This window comes from Apium graveolens, chromosome 7 (assembly GCF_009905375.1).
Source record: "Apium graveolens cultivar Ventura chromosome 7, ASM990537v1, whole genome shotgun sequence".
Classification (NCBI taxonomy): Eukaryota; Viridiplantae; Streptophyta; class Magnoliopsida; order Apiales; family Apiaceae; genus Apium; species Apium graveolens.
In genome coordinates, this window is record NC_133653.1 from 127,024,957 (window position 1) to 127,044,738 (window position 19,782).

General features: G+C 36.8%; 1 protein-coding gene and 1 non-coding gene across 3 annotated transcripts; both read left to right on the forward strand.

Annotated features, from left to right (window-relative positions):
• Positions 1–7,150: 7,150 nt before the first annotated feature.
• LOC141676430 (small nucleolar RNA R71) lies at positions 7,151–7,257 on the forward strand. The gene has a single exon (XR_012557020.1). It is a non-coding gene; the product is annotated as a small nucleolar RNA R71 (small nucleolar RNA).
• A 5,160-nt stretch (positions 7,258–12,417) lies between these two features.
• On the forward strand, positions 12,418–18,301 carry LOC141671273 (polyadenylate-binding protein RBP47-like). Of its 2 annotated transcripts, none has more exons than XM_074477459.1 (6): positions 12,418–12,960; positions 14,196–14,676; positions 15,022–15,089; positions 15,166–15,296; positions 15,493–15,589; positions 17,804–18,301. In XM_074477459.1, exons 1-6 carry the CDS (start codon positions 12,583–12,585, stop codon positions 17,948–17,950), a joined length of 1,302 nt encoding a protein of 433 aa, XP_074333560.1. In that variant the 5' UTR covers positions 12,418–12,582; the 3' UTR covers positions 17,951–18,301. The 2 variants fall into 2 exon arrangements, with proteins under 2 accessions (XP_074333560.1, XP_074333561.1); XM_074477460.1 differs by having other exon boundaries at positions 15,028–15,089.
• Positions 18,302–19,782: the final 1,481 nt, after the last annotated feature.

The following is a 19,782-nucleotide window of genomic DNA, read 5'->3' on the forward strand; positions in this document are numbered from 1 at the left end:
ATGCATTTTTATTAAAAGATAACCACGAATTATTACCATACAACAAGAAGCATAAATCAATATTAACACATTATTCCTGCTGAAATTAAGGCTCACTAACAAAATCTTTCCAAATGATCAAAATCTTATAACATTCCAAGAGAAATCCACATGCATGCATGTCTTCGGGTTTTGCAAACCAAAACAACATATTTTCTACATATATTCTATCATAAAATTGACATACAAGCCTAGCATAAGCTATACCTAGATGATCACTTATCATGCAAAGAGTTTTATCAAATTTTCACCACAAAATTCAAGTCATTATCACATAAACATGCAAAAATTGATTTAAGCAACAAGAATAGTCTTAAGGACCATTCATTCGGCTCCCATATGGTCATGGCCGAATGAAATAGATGGGAATGGCCATTTAATCATCAAGAGTTTCCCTCTCAAGACTTGGCACTTCTCCATTCCTTGTAGTCCTCTAAAAAATAACCCTAAACTCACAAGAATCAAGGTTGTATTTTGAGTTTCACTAAAACCTTTACATGCAACCTTTAAACTTAAACTTTTCACTCAACACTCTTTGAATTATGTATGATCAAGATATAGGAAGTAACCTTTACTTGATTGGAAAGTGGGAGCTTGAATGAAGAATGAAGAAAAGGGAGGGGGGTTTGGCTTCGGCCAAAAAAACCGAGAGGAGAGGGGAGAGCCGAGAGGAGGGGGGAGGAAAGAAGGAGTGTGGAAATGGTGGGGTGAAAGTGGAGTAATAATCATGTTAGTTTGGTTTTTATTTGACCACAAGTGAGTGGATTTGAGATTTTACAAGAGTAACCTTTCAACATAGTTAGGTAGATTTGCATGCAAGGACAAAGTGGTAATTTGGTTAGTAGAATGAAAGTGAGTGGGGTTGGAAATGTCTTCCTTGCCCCTTAGTTGAATTGGAAGAGTATTTGCATGCAAGGGTAGCCATGTAATTTGCTAATTATAACAAATAAAATTTGTAAAGATTTATTTTTATAAAATAAAATACAAGTTCAAAAATTATAAAATTTATACCATAAAATAACTTGGATTTTTAGAGACTTTATAAAATCATTTTCAAAATTTGTGAACAAAATACCTTTTAAAGGAAAAATTTTCCAAGGCTTAGAATATTCCTTATAAATCAAAAATAATGCAATTAAATAAACTCTTACTTTGAAAAATCATATACTACATAAAGCAAATTTATAATGCAGAAATTTTTCACTCACACCAACGTACAATCATTGAATATATTTGCATTCGGCTTTATAATTACACCAAATTCACAATTAGTATTACAAAAAAAATGTCGGTCGTAACAATCAGCACTTAAGGAAATTTCAATTTAAGCACAGACTACATAAAGATAGTAATATCTGTAAATACTGATCATAAATTCTGATGTATCAGAACATAAACTAAACAGATTTAGAGAAAGAACCTGAAACCATTCCAAGTTCATTTACCAATCTTGTAAAAGTAGCTTCTCACAGTGGTTTTGTGAAGAAATCTGCTAGTTGTTGATCTGTTGGAACAAAATACAATTCCACTGTACCCTCAATGACATGTTCCCTTATGAAATGGTACCTTATGCTGATGTGCTTTGTCATTGAGTGTTGAACTGGATTACCTGTCATAACAATAGCACTTTGATTATCACAGTTGATAGGGATTTTAGAAAATTCTAACCCATAATCCAGTAACTGATTCTTCATCCAAAGAATCTGTGCACAATAGCTTCCTGCAGCAATGTACTCTGCCTCTGCAGTTGATGTGGAAATTGATTTTTATTTCTTTCTAAACCAAGAAACTAATCAGCCTCCAAGAAATTGACAGCTTCCACTTGTGCTTTTCCTGTCAATTTTGCACCTTGCAAAATCTGCATCTGAGTAACCTATTAGCTTAAAGTCTGATTCCCTAGGATACCATAATCCCAGATCAGCTGTACCCTTAAGGTACTTGAAAATTCTTTTCACAGCTGTTAAGTGAGGTTCTCTTGGATCTGCTTGAAATCTTGCACAAAGACAGGTAGCATACATGATATCAGGTCTACTTGCAGTTAGATAGAGTAGTGAGCCAATCATACCTCTGTAATCAGTAATATATACTGATGTACCAGTATCCTTATCCAATTTTGTTGCAGTGGCCATAGGAGTGGATGCACTTGAACAATCTTGCATTTCAAATTTCTTCAACAAATTTCTGGTGTACTTAGATTGACAAATAAAGGTTCCTTCTTCATTCTGCTTGACTTGAAGGCCCAGGAAATAGCTAAGTTCTCCCATCATACTCATTTGATATCTTGACTGCATTAGCTTGGCAAACCTTTTACAAAGTCTGTCATTTGTAGAACCAAAAATGATATCATCAACATGTATCTGCACCAAGAGTAAGTCATTTCCATGTTGAGATAGAATAAAGTTTTGTCAATAGTCCCTCTGTTAAATCCACTTTCCAGAAGAAACTGAGCTAATGTCTAATACCATGCTCTTGGAGCTTGCTTAAGACCATAAAGTGCTTCATCAAGTCTATAGACATGATTAGGAAATTTTGAATCTACAAAACCTGGAGGTTGTTCAACATATACTTCTTCTTCCAATTCTCCATTAAGAAAAGCACTTTTTACATCCATTTGAAAGACTGTAAACTTTTTGTGAGCAACATAAGCCAAAAATATCCTTATGGCTTCCAATCTAGCAACTGGTGCAAATGTTTCATCATTATCAATTCCCTCCTGTTGAGAATATCCTTTTGCCTTAGTGTGTGGTGATTGTATTATATCCTAGTATTGGTTGTGCGTATTCGTCTTGTGAGCATCGTGAACTTATAAGATAGCGTGTTAATCTCTATTGAAGCGAAAGTGAATATAGAGGTTGTCATGCTAGCATAGGTTCATGTAATTGTTATGCATAATTCGTAGGTAATTTTAACCATCTTACTTGCCCTATGTAATCACGATGGATAACTTGCGCATTAAACCGTTATATTTTCAATTCTTATAGACATATAAGGACTAAGCATAATTGGTGTTTATTCAACTTCTATCTCTTTTGTGGATGCTTGGTAGTAGGGTATTCGAATAACGAAAGTTGGCGTTTACTAGTTTCGTGTTATCTCATTAGTGTCATCACTATTACATGCTAAGGTTAAGAACAAAAAGGCTATTGAATGAAGTATTTAATGAAGTTAGAATCCCATATTTGTCATATATATTAACTCAGTCTATCTTATTCTCGTATTTATAGTAGTTAGCATAATTCTTAGTTATAAACATTCTCAAATTGTTATTATCTTAGCATTGAATAATAACCATACATTGTTGCTTAGGTGCGTAATTTAGATAGTTAACCAATACAGTCTCTGTGGGATTGAATCTGATTTATATCTTATACTACTTGCGAACTCGTATACTTGCGTGTAATATTAGCACGTGTTTAGCGACTAACAACTGTTGTCTTTTCTCCACCATAATGTCCTCCATAAGCCGTTGAGTGGCAATCTGGCAAGATCCCCCCCGTTTCGCTGTAAGGAATACATCTCCTGATAATTTGGTCAGCTCCTTAGCGAAAAAGAAATGGCTCATCCCACATATACCACTTCACCTCATGAAGAAACTTCTTCCTTTGAGCATAAGATAAGTCGGGAGGCATGATATTACTCACAAGATAGTTCACAATATCTACAAACCACGGTTTTTCTTCTTGCACTCCAAACAGCTGCTCGTCGGGAAAAGACTCATTTATCAATGTCTTATCCAATAGAGTAGCATTAAGATTCTAAACGCGAGAGATGATCAGCAACTTGATTTTCAGTTCCTTTTCTTTCCTTGATCTCTAGTTCAAATTCTTGGAGTAAAAGAACCCATCGAATCAATCTAGGCTTCGAGTCCTTCTTTGAGACGAGATATCGAATGGCGGTGTGATCAGTGAAAACTGTCACCTTAGTCCCAAGTAGATAAGATCGAAATTTCTCAAAATCGTAGACAATAGCCAAAAGTTCTATCTCCGTAGTAGTGTAATTTAGTTGAGAACCATTTAGAGTCTTACTAGTGTAGTAGACTACATGAAATATATTGTTCCTTCTCTGCCCAAGAACTGCTCCAACTGCATAGTCACTTGCATCACACATCATCTCAAAAGGCTCATTCCAATCAGGTGTAGTTATGACAGGTGCTGTGATTAAACTCTTCTTCAATGTCTCAAAAGCTGCAAGGCACTCGTCATCGAATTTGAAAGGAACATCTTTCTCTAACAGACTACACAAAGGCTTTGAAATTTTCGAGAAGTCCTTGATGAAATGCCTGTAGAAACCCGCATGACCAAGAAAACTGCGAATCCCCTTGACAGAAATAGGTGGAGGAAGATTCTCAATGACCCCCACCTTGGCCTTGTCCACCTCTAGACCCTTATTAGGACCCTTATTAGAAACCTTGTTCCCGAGAATAATGCCTTGACGCACCATAAAATGACATTTCTCCTAATTGAGAACCAGATTGGTCTCAACACACTTCTTGAGAATGTGTCCCAGATTCTGCAAGCATTCATTAAAAGAATCACCAAAGACTGAGAAGTTGTCCATGAACACTTCCATATTCTGGCCAATCATGTTAGAAAAGATGGCCATCATACATCTCTGAAATGTGGTTGGTGCACCACACATACCAAAAGAAACTCATCTGAAGGCGAAAGTACCAAATGGACAAAAGAAGGTAGTCTTCTCCCGATCTTCTGGAGTGATACAAATCTGATTGTAACCCAAATAGCCATTCAGAAGATAGTAATACTCATGACCAGCCAACCTGTCAAGCATCTGATCAATAAAGGGCAATGGAAAATGATCCTTCCTAGTGGTTATGTTTAGCTTCCGATAGTTCATGCAGACTCTCCACCCAGTGACTTTCTATGTAGGAATAAGCTCATTCTTCTCATTTGCTACCACAGTAATTCCACCTTTCTTTGGCACACATTGAACTGGGCTTACCCACGAATTGTCAGAGATAGGATAGATGATCCCTGCATCTAGCCACTTCAGAATTTCCTTCTTCAATACTTCCTTCATGATAGGATTAAGTCTTCTTTGGTACTCGATTGTATGCTTGCTACCTTCCTCTAGCATAATTTTATGCATACAGTAAGAAGGGCTGATCCCCTTGAAGTCTTCTATAGTCCATCCAATTGCCGACTTGAACTTTCTCAGAATCCTCAAAAGCTTTTCCTCATCACTACCTGAAAGGTCAGATACAATAATAACAGGCAGAGTAGATGCATCACCTAAAAATGCATACCTCAAATGCTCAGGTAAAGGCTTAAGCTCAAGAGATGGAGGTTCCTCAATAGAAGGCTTGAGGCGTTTAGGACCTTTGTTCAATTCCTTCATTCCAAGAGATTCGAAAGGCATATCAATCTTCCTTTTCCAGGGAGAAGCATTTAAATACTGCAATTGCTCTTCACATTCGTCATCTTCACTGTCTGAATTCCCCAATAAGGCTTTTTCTAAGGCATCAGACCTTAGCAATTGATCAAATTCCGATGTGACCACCGAATCGACCAACTCCACTTTAAAGCACTCCTCATTATCAGTAGGAAATTTCATAGCATTGAACACATTAAAAGTAACATCCACCCAACACTCACATTGTAAGCTCACCCTTCTGCACATCAATCAAGGTTCAGCCAGTTGCCAATAAAGGTCTTCCCAAGATTATGGGAATCTTCTTATCCTCCTCGAAATCAAGAATTACAAAATCAGCAGGAAAGATGAGTTTATCAACCTTGACCAAGACATCCTCCACAATACCTCGCGGATATGAAATAGAACGATCGACCAATTACAAAGTCATATAAGTTGTTTTGGGATCAGGTAAGTCCAACTGCTTGAAGATTGACAAAGACATCAGATTGATGCAAGCTCCCAAGTCACATAAGCATCTGTCAAAAGACACTTTTCCAGTAGTACATGGAATAGTGAAGCTTTTTGGATCTTTAAGCTTCAGAGGTAACTTCTGTTACAGCACAGCACTGCATTCCTCTATGAGAGCAACCTAAATCATCTAGCTTCACCTTCCGAGATAGAATACCTTTCATAAACTTTGCATAACTAGGCATCTGCTTGAGAGCCTCAGTGAAAGGTATGTTGATATGAAGTTTCTTGAACATCTCCAGAAACTTCTCAAATTGCTTGTCCAACTTTTTCTTCTGCAGCCGCTTAGAAAAAGGCGGTGGAGGATAAATCTGTTTCTCACCTGTATTACTCTCAGGCGGAGTGTTCTCAATAGTAGTCTTCATTGGTTCCACTTCTTCATCCTGCTGCTTTCCTTCTTTCTCATCCCCAGCTTCTTCAGTCAACTCTTGAGTTTGTTCGGGATTCGCAACCTTCCCATACCTCAAAGTGATTGCTTTTACCTGCTCCTTAGCTTCCTTCTTTCCTGGAACTTCAGTGTCACTAGGCAATGTACCAGGTTGACGATTTAGCAAGGCATTGGCAATTTTCCCAATCTGATTTTTCAAGGTCTTGATAGAAATAACTTGACTCTTGCACATAAGCTTCAACTCCTCTAATTCAGATTTTTCATTAGCTGGTTGCAGCTGGAGTTGTTGTCTTAGTGCATACTACAGTTGCTGAAAACCAGGGGGTTGTACTGCTTAGCTGGATACAGCTGATAAGGCTGTTGAACCGTATTCTGAGCGTTGCTCCAACTGAAATTAGGATGATTGCGGTTGTTAGGATGATAGGTGGCTGGCACAGGTTGTTGCGATCGCTGGGAGTTGCTCATGAACTGAGCCGATTCACTAAAAATTGCGCACTGATCAGTCTCATGGGCACCAGCACAAAGCTCACAGACACTAGTGATTTGATTAACTCCATAATTAGCCAAAGTGTCCACCTTCATTGTCAAAGCCTTAAGTTGGGCAGCGATAGCAGTTGCTGTGTCCAACTCCAGAATTCCTGCTATTTCCCCTGAGTCAATCTTTGGGAAGGATTCTGGTACGCATTAGCATCCATCAGTTCAATAAGTTCATAGGCTTCATCGTAGCTCTTAGCCCACAAGGCTCCTCCTGATACTCCATCAAGCATGGGCCTAGAAGTAGGACCCAATCCATTGTAGAAGCAATTAATAATCATCGAATCAGGCATGCCATGGTGTGGGCACTTCCTTAGCATCTCCTTATATCGATCTCAAGCCTCACACGGAGATTCTCCAGTTTGCTACACAAACTGGGTAAGAGCATTCCTGATTGCTGCAGTCTTTGCCATGGGGAAGAATTTAGTGAGAAACTTTTGAGCAAGATCTTCCCAAGTTGTGATAGACCCTGCTGGTAGAGTGTGTAACCAACACTTAGCTTTGTCCCTCGGAGAGAATGGGAAGAGCCATAGCTTGATAACATCTTCGGTCACAACATTGAATTTGAAAGTGTCGCAGATCTCGATGAAATCCCTGATGTGCATGTTGGGGTCTTCAGTAGGAGAACCCCCAAACTGAACTCAGTTCTGTATCATCTAGATCGTGCTTGACTTGATCTCAAAAGTGTTAGCCTTGATGACTGGTCTGATGATGCTAGACTGAATGTCATTAATCTTAGGCTTAGAATAGTCCATCAAAGCCTTCGGATTTTCTGCTTGATCACCCATAGCACTACAATTGGCTCTTCAACTTTCTATTCTTTTTCTACCTTCTTTTCTTCCTCAAAAACTTCCCTACGAACTACCACAAGTTCTTCCTCGGCTTTATCCAGTGTTCTCTTACGAGTACGCGAACGCGTATGCATACACCTTCGCTAGAGTACCTGAAACCAGACAAGGAACAAATAAGTAACAATGTCCGAGTCAATAAACTTTAACGACCACTGATGGAAAGCACATAAACTATAAATTAACACTGCAATCCCCGGCAGCGGCGCCAAAAACTTGTTAGTCGCTAAACACGCGCTAATAATACACGGAAGTATACGAGTTCTCAAGTAGTATAGAATCTTTTCTAGTTCGTTCCCACAGAGACTGTATTGGTTAACTATCTAATTTATGCACCTAAGCAACAATGTATGGTTATTATCCAATGCTAAGACGATAACAAATTGAGATTGTTTATAACTAAGAATTACGCTAACAATTATAACTACGAGAATAAGATTGACTGAATTAATATATATGATAAACATGGGATTCTAACTTCATTAAATACTTCATTCAATAGCCTTATTATTCTTAACCTTAGCATGCAATGGTGATGACACTAATCAGATAACACAAAACTGATAAACGCCAACTTTCGTTGCACGAGTAACATTCTACCAGACATCTATAAAAGAGATAGAAGCTGAATAGGCACCAATTATGTTGAGACCCTATATGTCTATAGAATTTGACAACATAACTGTTTAAGCACAAGTTATCTATCTTGATTACATAGGGCAAGTAAGATGGTTAAAATAACCTACGAATCATGCATAACAAATACATGAACCTATGCTAGCATGCCAAGTTCTAAATCCTTAAATTCAATTTCGCTTCATTAAGAATTAACATACTGTCTTATAAGTTCGCGACGCTCATAAGACGAATACGCACAACAAATACTAGGATATCATACAATCACCACATACTAAGGCATCAAACAATTTAACTAAAAAAATCCATATATAAATCCGCTAGAACCCCATGATAACGATTAGCCCATAATCGGACTCATCATCAACGTGGGTTCCGATAAAAACATGATATAACAAACATAGTCTTTATACGAATAAATAAAACCAAGTTCAAACAAGAGTATAGGTTCAGCAAAACAAGAAACAAGCATCCAAATTACAACTCAAAACAAAGATTCATAAGAATAAACTAGATCGTCTTCGCCTTTGTTGAATTGTGCTAAAGGTCTCTTGCCGTCTTCTCCTTGTGCTCTGGTTCGTCTCTGACTTGTTATCTATTAAAAATGACCTAATATAAATATATATAGCAGCCCTCAACAATCTGGAAGCTTCCCTTTTAGAATTGTAATAGAAACAGGATTCTGAAATTCGGCCTCGGCGCAGGCGCGCGGTATCACAGCGCGGGCGCGCCTTCCTTCTGGGAAAAACTCAGATTTCTTCTTAAAACTTGCTGCTTCGAGCCGGCTTTCCATAAGCTTTTATTCCAACACCACCTGGACACCAAATTAGCACCAAAATAATGCTAATTCACCTGATTACCTGAATACTACCTGAAATGCAAAAAAACTAGAAAATACATTAAAACACATAACAACTTGAGTACAAATACACCAATTCAAAGCTTATTAGAGCATAGCAAAGTGTCATAAATGCCACTCAACAGATGTATATGCTTTTTCTGTGGCATGTGATATTATTATGAACTCCGATCCTGAACCACAGAGCGTGGAAGAATGTCGACAAAGAGATGATTGGCCAAAATGGAAAATTACAATACAGGAAGAATTGCAATCCTTGCGCAAGACAAATGTATTTGGACCCGTAGTCCAAACCTCAGCTGGTGTGATCCCCATCGGGAATAGATGGGTGTTTTTATGAAAACGAAATGAGAGAAATGAAATTATGAGATAGAAGGCCCGATTGGTAGCCCGGGGATTTTTTCAAAGGCCTGGATTTGATTACCAGGAAACATACTCTCTTGTGATGGATGAGTCACTTTTCATTTTCTGATAGGTATGACTTGTATGGAAAGATTGTAAACACGTCCCATGGACGTTGTTACAGCCTACCTTTATGGATCATTTGATAATGATATTTATATGCAAATCCCTGAAGGATTAAAGAAAGATGAAACTAAGCCTTGACATTTATACTAAGTTAAATTACAACGATCATTATATGGCTTAAAACAGTCTGGTCGTATGTGGTACAACAAGCTTAGTGAATATTTATTAAATGATGGGTATGTTAATAATCAAGTGTGTCCATGTGTGTTTATAAAAAGGTCATCAATTGGTTTTATTTTTATTGTTGTGTATGCGGATGATTTGTATATTGTAGGTACTTCCGAAGATATTACTAATATTGCTGCTTATTTGAAAACTGAGTTTGAAATGAAAGATCTTGGAAAAATAAGATTTTGTTTAGGCATATAGGTGGAACACTTATCTTCGGGTATACTTGTTCATCAGTCCACTTATACAGAAAAGATTCTTGATCGGTTCTATATGGACAAAACTCATCCATTAACGACACCAATGGTTGTTCGATCACTCGAAGTTGAAAAGGATCCATTCTGACCCAGAAAAGAAGATGAAGATGCACTTGGGCCTGAATTTCCATATCTTAGTGCTATTGGAGTTCTTATGTATCTTGCAAATAACACAAGACCCGATATTGCTTTTTCTGTGAACCTGTTGGCAAGATTCAGTTATAATCCAACTAAAAGCCATTGGGATGAGATCAAACACATATTCAGATATCTTCGTGGGACAATTGATCTCAAGTTATTCTTTCCACATAGTTCAAAGTCACAACTGACTGGATATGCAGATGCTGGGTACATGTCAGTTCCTCATTTTGGACGATCACAAACATGTTATCTATTTACATATTGTGGCACTGCTATCTCTTGGAAGTTCACAAAATAGACTATGGCAACAACTTCATCAAATCACGTAGAGTTACTTGCAATTCATGAAGCAAGTAGGGAATGCATTTGGCTAAGGTCTGTAATTCAACATATTTGAGAATCATGTGGATTATCAAGTATTTCAGACAATCCTAAATTTTGTTCGAAGATAATACAACTTGTATCAGACAGTTAAAGGAATGATATATCAAAGGGGATTAAACCCAACATATCTTACCAAAATTCTTTAATACGCATGAACTACTGGAAAATGGAGATATTGATGTACAAAAAGTGCGCTCATGTGATAATCTTGCTGATTTACTTACAAAGTCACTACCAACATCAACATTTGAAAAGTTATGGAATAATATTGTCATGCGGAGATTGAGAAACTTGCTATAACAAGATGTTAAAGTGTGAGATGTTAAATTCAGGGGGAGACTGTTCTCTTTTTTTTTCCTTCGTCAAGGTTTTTTATGCAACTGGGTTTTTCCTTGCAAGGTTTTAACGAGGCAGTTAATCTCTGTAATAAACTCGCATTTGACAATTAAGGGGGAGTGTTATAATATAATAATGATTGTCAAAATTTAATCAAGAAGACTGATAAAGCTTATCGAAGAAGACTTGCACAACTTCTTAGAGAAGAAACTTAGTAAAGAAGAATTGTAAAACTTATTAAGGAAGACTTACGAAACTTACTAGTGAAGAACTACGATACTTATCAAAGAAGATTTAGATATATTCCTTAGTAAAACTTGTCAACCAACCTCTCTAAATAGAACCTTAAGTTATTGAAATCAGATATACTGAAATATATTGAAATACAATTCTCTTTTCAATTTTTATTCTCTTTATAATGCAATTATTAAATTATTCATAATAAAGTAATTTAAGATTTACAACATGTTATTTAAAAAAAAATAAAAATGGAAATACGGGAAGTGTGAAGAAAAAGTAAGGATGAAAACACACACTCACACACGGGTAGAGATGCACAAAAAGTCCGGGTCCGAAAATCTGGCCCGACCCGATCCGGTCAAAGCCCGGTCAAGCCCGGCCCGGTCAACGCCCGGCCCGGTCCCGGCTCGGGCTTCGGGCCTCGACGGGCCCTATATTTTTAGGCAAATCCCGGCCCGGCCCGGTTAAAAGCCCGGGCTTCGGCCATGCCCGATTAAAAACCCGGTTATAATCTGATTATTCTAATATATTTTCTTATATATTTATAAATTCACATTTACTATAAATATAAATAATACTTTAAACACATATATATTTACATATTTGTGATTACTATTTGTGATTACTAATATTATTTATGTACTTCGTTGCATAAATAATGAATGAAGATATAATAAGTACACTATATATATTTGGATATCATTGTTATCATAACAATGATAAAACATTTTATTCTATAAACATGTTTATTTTTTGCCGAACTTAAATGTTTTCAACGAAATAATGTTTTCATAAAATATTCCATATAAACTAATACATTTTTACGATGATCTAGTTGTTAACACATGTATTCTTTGGAATCTCTAATAATACTCGATCCGATTTAAATTAGAAAAAAGCCCGGCCCGATCTGATCCGGCCCGAAAAAAGTCCGGTTAGGCCCGTTTCGAGGGGTCAAACAGGCTCTGACATTTCCGGAAATCCCGGCCCGGCCCGGTCAAAATCAAAGTTCGAAAAGCCCGGCCCGGTCAAAGGCCGGATTTTTTAAGACCCGGTCAAAACCCGGCCCGATGGGACTTTTGTGCATCTCTCCACACGGGACAGGACAGGCTGTATAATTTGGAGTCGTATATATATACATAGGACACGTAATCCAAACTCCCTTGACATAAATACACAAAACTCCTCTTTCGTCAGCCCTCTTTTTCCTTCTCTCTCTCTCTCTCTCATAGCTTTCTAAGAAAAACACACACTGACAGAAGTGGTAGTTGTTTGGTAGGAGAGAGAGGGGGGGACGAAGCAAATCCATCAAATCAGAATCAGAAAATGGAACCAGCAACTAACGGAGGAGGAGGAGAGTTAGGTCAGCAGCAGCAGCAACAACAACAATGGCTGGCTATGCAACAACAATATCAACAACAATGGATAGCCATGCAACAGTATCCTCCAGCGGCGGCTGCTGCTTTACAACAGCAGCAGATGGCGGCGGCGGCGGCTGCTGCTATGTATCATCAGCCTCCTCCTCTTCCTCCTCACTACTTGCCCTACCATTACTATCAGCAACAACAACAATTAAATCAAGTGGCGGCGCCTTGTCCTCAGATTCAAAACACTAGTGAGGAGAATAAAACAATATGGATCGGTGATCTCCAGCCTTGGATGGATGAACATTATCTCCAGGCTTGCTTTGCTCCTACCGGCGAGGTAATATTCATTATTATTTTCTATCTGTCTATCTGTCTTTGCCTTTTCTATTCCATCCTGCTATTCTTATGTCTATTTTACGCCCCCCCCACACTTGTTCACTAAGTTTTGGTTGCTACGGAAGCTGCTGTTTTTTTATGATTCTAATTTACTTGACGAATTTCTCCCAATTTGCTTAAATGGCTGGTATTTAGTTAATTATTTATATTTTTATATTCAGTGAGCCTTTTTACTGCAATGTTTTAGTTCTATAACTTGATTGAGTTAATGTAAATCCCCCAAGTAGGGGAAAGATATTTGGTTGAGTAATTCGATCCTTGAGAAAGTCAGCAGATCAAAGCTTCACCTCCATAAATGCTTAATCCTTGCATATTTATATGCATACACTAGTGTAAGATCGGGTTAAATCTCAAACTAGTCACTAAACTAAAGGGCATATATCAAAAACTCACTCAAGTTATCGGCATCTCATATGCACCACTCTAGTTGAGAGTAATGAGAAGGCCGTTAGTCAAACTATTGACTTGACGGAAAACATTTTGACCCTAAGAATACTTAAAGCTTGGCAAGAGACTCGAAGGCTGGGATGACGTGGAATGTTAAGTAGAGTTCAGCTAAGCTCACCTAAAGGTTAAAATATATATTAACAACTGAACCAATATATGCATATATATACACACACATGCTTCAGAAACTCCTCCAATTTACTGAAAAGAAGATGACAGTCTGGACTGGGTTCGATTAATGAATAACATATCAATGTTAGCCATGTTAGATCCTAGCCATGTCCTTATTTCTTTAAACTGTGTGCTTAGTTAACTTTTTATTTTTGATTTTTAGCTCAAAATGTAGCGTTTACTTTTTAATTTCATTGATCATGATCTCAAAAGTTAGATATTATTGTTAGTTTTAAATTGTCAAATTAAAAAATTTGTTACCAAAAAATTATAGCAAATTTTTGTTTCTTTTATAATTTTCAGCAACTTTTGGATTTTTCAATAAATTTAAAAGAAAAGATTGAGTTTTAAAATAAAAAAGTTAAAATTTCATTTTTCAAATAAAATTCAGATTATTTTTTTGTAAATTTAGAAAAAAACACATAAAGTTAAATTCTCAATTTTAAAAGAATAATGTCTCTTTTTATAAAAAAATATGTTATATGATTTATATATTTTAAAACACACACACAAGTTACATGTCACTGATTACTGACTTTTAGTGCTATGACATAACAGGCTATTGCTGTAAAGATTATCCGTAATAAACAGACAGGCCAGTCAGAGAGATTTGGATTCATTGAGTTTCTTTCTCATGCAGCAGCTGAGAATGTCCTCCAGACCTACAATGGCACTGCTATGCCAAATGCAGACCAGTTAGCGTTCCGGTTGAACTGGGCAACCTTTAGCACTGGTATAAGGCGTCAAGATGCTGGTTCTGATCTTTCTGTATTTGTAGGAGATTTGGCTTCAGATGTTACTGATACAGTTTTGCACGAAACGTTTGCTGCTAGATATCCCTCTGTTAAAGGTGCGAAAGTTGTAGTTGATGCAAACACTGGTCGTTCAAAAGGTTATGGCTTTGTTAGATTTGGAGATGAAACTGAGAGGTCAAGAGCCATGATTGAAATGAATGGCCAATATTGTTCGAGCAGACCCATGCGCATAGGTATTGCGACCCCCAAGAAGCCATCTGCACAGCAGCAATATCCTTCACAAGGTGAAGCATTGTATTTAAACTTTAAAGCCATTTGCTCATTTCTAGCCGTGTGTACATATATATCTTGTATAAGTTCTGATTTTTATTTATGTTGTAAGTTTTAAAGTTATCACTTTATTCATATTTTTTTGAATATTTAGCCTCCTTATATTCCTAAGAATATGGATTTTTTATAGATCTTAATCCTGTCTAATCATATTTTTTAAATATTTGATTATGAAGGTTGGGAAATCTTAAACAACAGAAAACAGCCAATATTTTTTAACTATTTCGAATAAGCATCAACAGCTTTTTAGTCCTTTTATGTGCAATTGGTATATATATTAAATTATATTTTTTGATTAGCTGTAGTGTTGTCTGGAGGAGCTGCTGCAAATGGCACCCAGTCCGAGAATGATACATCAAACACAACAGTGAGTCTGGTTCTCTTTCTGCATATTATGTACCACCTTACAGATACCTTGTCATATTTGTTTCTTTCTTTTATAGGTGTTTGTGGGAGGGCTTGATTCTGAAATAACTGATGAAGAACTTAGGCAGACATTTTCCGAGTACGGTGAGGTTCTTTCGGTGAAAATTCCAGTTGGGAAAGGGTGTGGTTTTGTTCAATTTTCCAGCAGGTATCCATCTGCGAGTTAGGTTACTTACTATGTGATTTATATATGTTGATTCTATAGGTTGCTTGGTGGTTAAAGTAATCATTGTCAAGTGTCCTGTGTTTATTTTAGTTCCCGAGATCTCAGGATTATGAATTTCTGGTCTTATTAGAATTTAGAAAGATAAATTAGTGCTCTGCTTATATAATTTTGTATGCAGACCCAGTGCTGAGGAGTCGATTCAACAGTTGAATAATACAGTTATTGGCAAGTCTACACTCCGTCTATCATGGGGTCGAACTCCAGCAAACAAGCAGGTAAGGTCTGGGGTCTTTAGCCTGGGTACATATTTGGCTTGTTGACCTGTCAAAAGACCAACATGCTAAGCTATTCACATTTTTTTTACTAGCTATTGCGTGATCATTTTGTATGTATCCATGTGATTGCATAGTATGTGGAACATTGCTGTTAAAGAACCATGTCGGTGCCTCGATGCCATGGCGATATGGTGTGTCAATATAATTTAAATGGAACTTGATCGGATATATTGCTAAAATGTTAGCTTAATTGTCATCAATGTTCCAGTGCTCCAAACATATATGACTACTGTTAAAAAATTAAGCTATACAAATATCTTATTTACTAGATATTGCGTGATAATAATCATTTTGAACGTATCTATGTGATTGCATATTATGTGGAACATTGTTGTTAACGAACCATGTTGGTGCCTCGTTGCCATGGCGATATGGTGTGTCAATATAATTTAAATGGTGTTTGATTGGATATATTGCTGAAATGTTAGCTTAATTGTTATCAACATTCCAATGCTCCAAACATATGTGGCTGCTGTTAAAAAATTAAGCCACACACATACCTTATTTACTAGCTATTGCGTGATAATAATCATTTTGGACGTATCTATATTATTGCATATTATGCGGAACAATGTTGTTAACGAACCATGTTGGTTCCTCAATGCCATGGCGATATGGTGTGCCAATATAATTTAAATGGGGGTTGATTGGATATATCGCTGAAATGTTAGCTTTATTGTTATCAACGTTCCAGGGCTCCAAACATATATGGCTGCTGTTAAAAAATCTTTAGTATCATAAAAAATGTATCATTTCCTCATGGTAAGTTATAACATTATCAGAGTTAAGAACTACATATATACTGTATATATCCGAAAATTGCCCACTACCGTGAAACTCGGCCAACCTAGAGAGGAGGGCGTGGATCTGGAGGTGTGGCCCTTCAACAGCAGTCAGGGAACAGCCCCTGAACCATTTTTGGGGGGGGGGGGGGTTGTTATCGTGCAGGATCCTCCTCCTGCTGCAAAAAAGTAGCATCACCTCGAAATATGGAAGCCGCAAATGGGAAGTGCTCTACTTAGATCTAAAAGAATACCCCGCTCCTCCCCCCAAAATAATGGGAGGAAGCAGCGGAAGCCCTCCTTGGAGATCCCCACCTGTGGTATGGTTAACTCAAATAATTGTGTAAATATTTAGTAATAGTTGTATTATATATGATGTGGTTTCAAAAGAAAATGATTTATATTTTTATAGTGATAATGTCTAATTCTAAATTTTAGTAATATTTTGTATAATATAGATTTCTTACACATTGTAATGATCTCAATTATAAACTACAGGTCATATAATTATCAGTGTAAAGTTAAGTAGGAAAGAAAAATCAAACGAAAGGTCAGGAGAAAAAAGGTAAATTGAAAATAATGAATGGCAGGAAGAAGAAACAAGAGAGGTCATTCTAGAAGGTCTGTAGATTATGGAATTTACTCAAGATAATGCCACTAAACTAGGGACTATTATCATAGCCATTATACATGGGTTGGATGAGAACATATATTTAGGAGAGGATAGTCTAGATTTGGGCTGGGGATAAAACAGATGAGGAACATGTCGACCAGGACGCTATGTCATCGTCGTGGCACATGATGCCACTGACATTTAGTGCAATATAATGCATAAATCAATATCTTCAATAGTTGTCTTCTCTGAATCTGATAAAGACTTCATTTTTTTTAGTAAACCAATCAATGCTCATCCAGTTCCAACACCCTTTAAATTCATATTCTATTCGCTCTCGCCCCTGCTAATGGCCTTCTATTTTACTTACAGGTCTTTCTTTATACTTATTATTTAATTCTCACCTTTATTGACATTTAACAAACCGCATGCAGCACCAGATTTATCAGTTGAGATTATTCTTTATTTTTCTTGGATAAGTTATTTTTTCACTACTTTTGATCCTACTCATACTGATTCCACAATTCACTTTCTTTTTAGCTTATTCCCTTAAACCTCTGTAAAGGGTACTCTCTGTGATCTGTTTTTTTTTAAGTAAAAATTTTGTTGAAGTTTTTGCTGAATTACTATAGGAACCCTCTGCATTCCAAATTCTGTATAGATTCTGCGACTTGGTTAAGTGCAAGTGTTTTGCTCATATTACAGTGTTTTGTGTCCACCTGTATGTGCTTCTTGTTTACATTTTACCTGGTTTTTCAGTCAAGAATGGATTCAGGTAATCAGTGGAATGGAAATTATTATGGGAAGCAAGGTTACGGGTATACAGTTCCGCAGGGTCAGGATCCCAACATTTATGCTTCTGGTGCTGGTTACGGGACACCTACAAATGGGTATGGAAACCACTAGCAGCTTGTGAACTGATAATCAGGGATGCTTTTAAAGTTTCGAGTCATCAAAACATATAAGGAGCATAAGGGATATTTATTTAGAGCCATGCAGCATGCCGAATTTTGTACCACAGATTTATTTTATTCCCTCAAATTTGGATCACTCTTCGTTGGAATATTTTTTGTGTTTTATTTTACACAAGTCAAGCCTGTAAGGCTTCATACAACCATTGACATCGTTTTAGTTAGATATATATACTAGAACTACCTAATTTAAAGGCTTTTTTATAATTGTGGAGAATGTTACTGATCCCGATTCGGGTACCAATTTTTTTCCCAAATGACTTTATGTGATGTGAAATTTACTCAAGTAGGTTGATTATTTTTGGTTGATTTATAGTGAATCATAAGGGGTGTTTGGTTCATGATTAATGAACACGGCTAACGGGAATCGGAATGTTCGTTCCCATTAAATAATCATTCCCTACTTATCCTTTAAGATAATATGTTATTTTCATTCTAATCAATCCCTATTCTCATTCCCGTATCCTCCCCTATTCTCATTCCCGTATCCTGTTACGACCATTATGACTAACGAGCCAATGGCCCCCATAGTATTCCATGTGGGATCCAATGTGGGAATTTTACCATTTTCCATAACAATTTAAGGTTCCTCTTGCCATAGTAAATATATCACAGACATTCTTGTTGAAGGTGGATACTTTTTCTGGAATTCCTGCAAAGAGAAACAGTAGATTCTTCTTAGCATATAAAACTCTCACCAACATGATATTTTCCTTTGCAAAAAACTCAATTTTCATCTTATCTTTCAACTGGTCCAGTAACCTGTTAGGTCTTCTATGATTACTAGTTCTCTTATTACGAATCAATTACGGAAAATATGCTATGATCTCAACTGAAGCTAAATGCCGAAAAATTCTTAAATGCCTTAAATCCGCAAGGAAATAAGAGAAATTATGCTATGATTTCAATTTAAGCTAAATGCCGAGAAATTCTTAAATGCCTTAAATCCGTAAGAAAATAAGATAATTATGTCTGGGGTTTTATTCAATTAAAGTTAATAATATGTTACATAGTAGTACTGTTTATATAAAAATAATAAGCACTAAAAACAGACCGAATCCTAATTAAAATTAAATATTTATTAAAAAAGTAGCATAATCATGAACATACTTTATCTCTCATCTTGTTATTGGTCAGTAGTGTATGTTGTATTCCCTATTTTGACTCATTTTGACATTATCATGCGAGCTAGCAAGCGTGATCACGCCATCATGCATCGCGATTCATGAGCGTCTAATATATGAAAAGTTCTCCTTGTGCTTTGTTGTATTGATGTGCACGGTGGGAATACCAATGAGTACTATCAAATACAGGAAGTATGGTGTGAAAAAGTTGACGGTGTTTCATATGCACAAACAAAAACGTACAAGTAGAAGTCTCGTAACTTGTCACAAGAGTACGTAGTTAAACTAGAGATGCACAAAAAACCCACCGAGCCGGGTTTTGACCGGGTCTTTAAAATTCCGGGTTTTGATCGAATCGAGTTTTTCGGGCTTTCATTTTGATCGGGCCCATTTGGGCCCTCGAGGGTTTGAGCCCGTTTGGGCCCTCGAGGCGGACCTTACCGGGCATTTTTTCGGGCCAGATCGAATTGGTCCGAGTTTTTTTCTAATTTAAATCGGATCGAGTTTTATTAGAGATTTTGAAGACTACATATGTTAGCAACTAAATCATCGTAAAAATGTATTAGTTTGCATGAAATATTTTATCAAAACATTATTTCGTTGAAAACATTTAAATTCGGTAAAAAATAAATATGTTATAGAA